This window comes from Lipotes vexillifer, unplaced genomic scaffold, assembly GCF_000442215.2.
Source record: "Lipotes vexillifer unplaced genomic scaffold, Lipotes_vexillifer_v1.1 scaffold1639, whole genome shotgun sequence".
NCBI classification, from domain to species: domain Eukaryota; kingdom Metazoa; phylum Chordata; class Mammalia; order Artiodactyla; family Lipotidae; genus Lipotes; species Lipotes vexillifer.
This window is the reverse complement of record NW_006782296.1, coordinates 1,650,072-1,655,374: the sequence shown is the minus strand read 5'-3', so window position 1 is coordinate 1,655,374 and position 5,303 is coordinate 1,650,072. Positions and strand designations below refer to the sequence as shown.

General features: G+C 47.9%; 1 protein-coding gene across 1 annotated transcript in view; it reads left to right on the top strand.

Moving 5' to 3' along the window:
- The first annotated feature begins 2,937 nt into the window (after positions 1-2,937).
- PLEKHM1 (pleckstrin homology and RUN domain containing M1) overlaps positions 2,938-5,303 on the top strand; it is a 42,391-nt gene continuing 40,025 nt past the window's right edge. Inside the window, exon 1 of the mRNA XM_007455145.1 lies at positions 2,938-2,985. Coding sequence (XP_007455207.1) covers positions 2,938-2,985 — 48 coding nt within the window. The remainder of the gene's footprint in view (positions 2,986-5,303) is intronic.

Sequence of the window (5,303 nt, the reverse complement as noted above, 5' to 3'; positions counted from 1 at the left end):
TTTGGCTTTTGGTGTCAGTGAAGACTGTTCTGGGGACAGGAAGTGAAACTAGTCCCATAGGAAGGTGGACTGGGGGTCTGGAGAATGACGGAGTGCTGACCCAGCAGTCAGGAGACCCAAAGCCCCCTTATGGTTCCGTCAGCAAGTTCTCGTGTCTCCTGCCCCCTGAGGCGTGATGGAGCAGACCCACATAGGTGGGGTGCTTTGGCTTCTTGCAAAGAAAGTTGTGCACTGAATTGTGGCCCGAACCCCAAAGCCTCAGTCCTATTTTGTGAATTGTCAAGTGGCCATTCTCCTTCTGGACTCCTCTGCACCGTCGTCAGTCATTTTGTGGCTTTTCTGACTCTTGGTTTTAGGGGGCGATTATGTGTCTCCCCCTGCTCTGACCTCTCAGCATCAGTTTGCTTTGGGTTTTTAGCAGACCCTTACTGGGCTGGAGGACCCACTTACTAACAGGCCTCCCTTCATCCCATGAATATTATTTTCAGTTAATTAGTTAATGAGGCTTTAATGGATCCAGGCTGTTATTCAGATTGTTGAGGCCTAAGCCCTTCCTGGCCTGGCCTGTGGCTGGCTGAGGGAAGGGCAGTTTTGTAGCTTGAGGCTCTGTCTAGAAGGGCAGGCTGGAGGGGAGGCCTTTGGCTGCTGGAATTGCTGAAGGCGATTGGAACCCAGGGTCTTGGAGCCAGAGAACCTGGATTTGGCCTCCTGGGCTGCACAAGGGTGGCCTGGAAGGAACATTGTCCAGAGGGACTGTCTGCAGCACATGTCCCCTTGTCTGGGGCGCTGGTGGCTGGAGTGTGGAGGAGGGCCCTGAAGAATCCCTGGTAGGTGGGATGAGGATGAGGTGAGGATGAGGTAAGTCAGACAAGGCCTGAGGCCGGGGGCCTGTGTTCTGGGGTCTCTCACACCCTGACCAGAGTTGGCTCTACAGGGGCCGCCCTCCACACACCTCCCTCCCTCTGCATGTCCTTACTTGGAGAGGTTGGCTCTGGGTCCTGTTTACCCACTGCCCACTCCACAGGCCAGGCATTGAATCAGAGCAGCTCCTACCATTTAGGGCCACTCTGCCTCTCTCATCTCCAAGCATCATGCTCATGTCCTCCTGTAAACCTTTCCTGCCAGACTGACCTCAGTGTTCCACTGTGGCCTCTCACCTGGGCCCCCGGCTGAAGAGCCCTCCTCCCAGGCCTCCCCTGCCCCCTTGCCCATCGTCCCCTTAGCCCTAGCCCACACCCGCCTCTTCCAGACGGGAGGTGGTCGCACTCCTTCTGGAGTCTGGGGGTTTCTCTTGAGCTCGGGTTGCTGTTGTCCTGGTGGCGGTTGGTAGAGTTGGCCACTTACCAGCCCTGGGATCTTGGGAATTTCTGTGACCCGGGTCAGCTTCTACTTCTTATCTGTCAGACTGAGATGATAAGACACTCCTAGGATGGTTATCAGGAATGAATGGGGTAACACATGTAAAGGGCACAAAACCCATTTAACAGGTCTTGTTTTTACTAACTTCTTTGGGCCATGGGTTCTTGAGAGCAGAGAAAGCAGTAACCTGATTTTCTCTCTCTTTATTATTTTTTGGTGGTGGTGGTGTCCCCTCATGCTTAGCTGTGTGGCCACTAGAGATTTGTTTAGATGTGAGTGTGCCTGTCCAGTCCTGCCCTGTGTAAGTTCCGGGGTGGGGCAGGCCAGGCAGCAGCCCCTTCATGCTTAGGCCACAGTCCTCAGCCCCACCTCACCCTTAGCCTCAGCCACCCCAGGAGAGAGCCAGCTGCCCAGAGAGATTTCGCTGCGTACTGACTTCAGCTGCTGGCACACGCTTAATTAGGTAGTGGCATTCTTTGCCTGTAGATTTGGGCGGCTGCATCCACTGGGGTTAGAGATACCATTTATCCTCGGTAAATATCAGGCCCTGCGCTCAGCGTTTTCCATACTCATAGTCTCCACTTAAGAGGTCTGATACGTGCCCCAGTGTGCCTAGCTGGTTAGTGGCAAATTGAGATCAGAACCCGTGTTGTTCCCCTTTAGACATGTCCCTGTGCTGCTCAAGCTAGACCTTTGCAGCCCAAAGGAGAAGCAGCTGTGTGGCAAGAGAGCCCTTCCTTTTGAAGGCGTTTCAGTTGTACTTTTCCCTACTGAGCTGGCCGACCCTGGGATGGGACGGGAGTAGGGACAGTTGCAGAGCCCAGGCCCTGAATGTGAATTGTGAGCCCCTGCTTCCCGGCCCCTGTGGGTTCTTGGCACCTTCAGCTGCAGCATCCCCCCTTGCAGCTTCAGATCTGTATCTAAGTTAGCCTTTTTTTAAAAAAAATAAATTTATTTATTTATTTTTGACTGTGTTTGGTCTTCATTGCTGCACACGGGCTTTCTCTATTTGCAGCAGGCAGGGGCTACTGCTCCTTGCAGTGTGCGGGCTTCTCATTGCTGTGGCTTCTCTTGTTGCAGAGCACGGGCTCTAGGCGCGCAGGCTTCAGTAGTTGTGGCTCGCGGGCTCTAGAGCGCAGGCTCAGTAGTTGTGGCGCACGGGCTTAGTTGCTTTGCGGCATGTGGGATCTTCCCAGACCAGGGCTTGAACCCATGTACCCTGCACTGGCAGGCGGATTCTTAACCACTGCGCCACCAGGGAGGTCCCTAAATTAGCCTTTTATTGCCTGCTTTTTTGTGCCAGCATTTGGAGTGGCGTCAAGAGCCCTTTCTACCCACCCTTTGGGATAGACCCGCCCATGGCACATCCCACGAAATCTTTTTTCCTTCCTTGTTTCCACCCTTAAAATCCACTCTCAGTTTTTACTTTTGTATTGAAAGTCCTTGCAGTTGCAGGTTGAGTAAGATGGGGGTGGGGCGTGGGGAGGAGATCGTTTGGGCGCAGTGATTGTTCATCCGGCCGTGTCTGTCCCTGCAGGTGTCATGTGATTCTTCTGGGGAGCTGCTGCTTGAGTGGAAATGCTCTCAGCGGTGGAGAATGGACTGGACCCCCGGGCTGCCATCCCGGTAGGCAACAAGGGAGAATCAAGGGTGGGGGAAGGGGTGCCTGGGACAGCCATTTCATTGTTTTTTCTCACTTTGAAATGCATTTGCACTGTTCAGAAAGAGAGGCCTGGAGTTGAGAAAAAGTTATAGCAGAAGCAGGCTCTGAGGAGATCCTGCCCTTTCTAGATCATCTTATTGGTGATAAAATGGAGATTTACAAAAAACAATGGAGATTGCATGTAGGTTACCTGAGGACCAAGGATTTCTCCAAAGAAGATATACAAATGACCGATAAGTACATAAAAAGACGCTCAACATCATTAGACATTAGACAACGGCAAATCAAAACCATAATGAGGAAAACAGAAGTAGAGTCAACACGGACGTAGAAAACAAACTCATGGTTACCGGGGACAAGGTGTGGGAGGGATAAATTGGGAGATTGGGACTGACGTATACACACTACTATATATAAAATAGATAACCAATAAGAACCTGCTGTATAGCACAGGGACTCTACTCAGTACTCTGTAATGGCCTGTATAGGAAAAGAATCTAAAAAAAAAAAAAGGTGGATATATGTCTACATATAACTGATTCACTTTGCTGTACACCTGAAACTAACACAACATTGTACGTCAACTATACTCCAATACAAATTTTTTTTAAAAAAGTAAAATAAAATAGTAAGAAAAAAAAATCATAATGAGGGACTTACCCAGTGGTCCAGTGGTTAAGACTCCATGCTTCCACTGCGGGGAGGTATGGGTTCAGTCCCTGGTTGGGGAGCTAAGATCCCACATGCCGTGCGGCACAGCCAGAAAAAAAAACATAACGAGATACTTCTTCATATCCACTAGGATGACTGTAATCGAAATGGCAGAGACAGTGATAAGTATTGGTGGGGTTGTGGAGAAGTCGGAACTCTCATACCTTCCTGGTGGGAGTGTAAAATGGTACAGCCATTGTGGAAAGCAGTTTGATAGTTCCTCAAAAAGTGAAACATAGAGTTGCATGTGACTCAGCAATTCCACTCCTGGGTATACACCCAAGAGAATTGAAAACATATATTTACACAAAAAAACTATGAACATGAATGTTCATAGCAGTGTTGTAGCCAAAAAGTGGAAACAACCCAAATATCTATTAATCGATGAATGGATAAATATAATGTTATATATCCATGCACTGGAATATTATTTGGCAATAAAAAGGAATGAAGGACTGATATATGCTACAACACAGACAAACTTGAAAACGCGCTAAGTGAAGTCAGACACAAAAGGCTGCATATCATATGATTCCATTTATAAGAAATGTCCAGCATAGGCAAATCCATAGAGACAGAAAGTAGATCAGTGGTTGCCAAGGGTTGGGGGAGAGGGGAATAGTGAGTGACTGCTAATAGGTACAGGGTTTCTTTTGGGGGTCATAAAAATGTTCTAAAATTAGATAGCGGAAGGTAGATAGCCAGTGGGAAGCAGCCGCATGGCACAGGGAAACCGGCTCGGTTTTTTGTGGCTGTCTGGAGGGGTGGGATAGGGAGGGTGGGAGGGAGGGAGACAAAGAGGGAAGAGATATGGGAACATATATATATGTATAACTGACTCACTCTGTTATAAAGCAGAAACTAACACACCATTGTAAAGCAATTATACCCCAATAAAGATGTTAAAAAAATAAAATAAAATAAAAAATAAAATAAAATAAAATTAGCGGAAATGGTTGCACAATTCTGTGAATGTACTAAAAACCACTGAGCTGTGTATTTTAATGAGTGAATTTTATGATATGTAAATTATGTCTCATTAAAGCTGTTCTAAAAAAGGAACATTTAACTTTTCAAAGAACATTAACATTAATTGTGTTGACTAAAATAAAAGTGAAACAGTGAAATATTTGTCCATAATCCTATCACCTAATAATTCAAACCAGTTTTTCTGCAATCCCTTCCAGTCCTTTTCCAAACCCTTAGGTAATTTTGACATATGTACTTATATTATGATAGAACGATCTTAACTCTGTATTTTCAAAGGACTTTATGTATATTTTATAATTTATTCATTTAGCAAACATTTACTGAGTACATGTGCCAAGAAGCAGGCCCATTGTTGAGGGCACAAGGGTGAATAAAAAACTAGTCCTGGGCTTCCCTGGTGGCGCAGTGGTTGAGAGTCCACCTGCCGATGCAGGGGACATGGGTTCGTGCCCCGGTCCGGGAGGATCCCGCATGCCGCGGAGCGGCTGCCCCCGTGAGCCATGGCTGCTGAGCCTGCGCATCCGGAGCCTGTGCTCCGCAACAGGAGAGGCCACAACAGTGAGAGGCCCACGTACCGCAA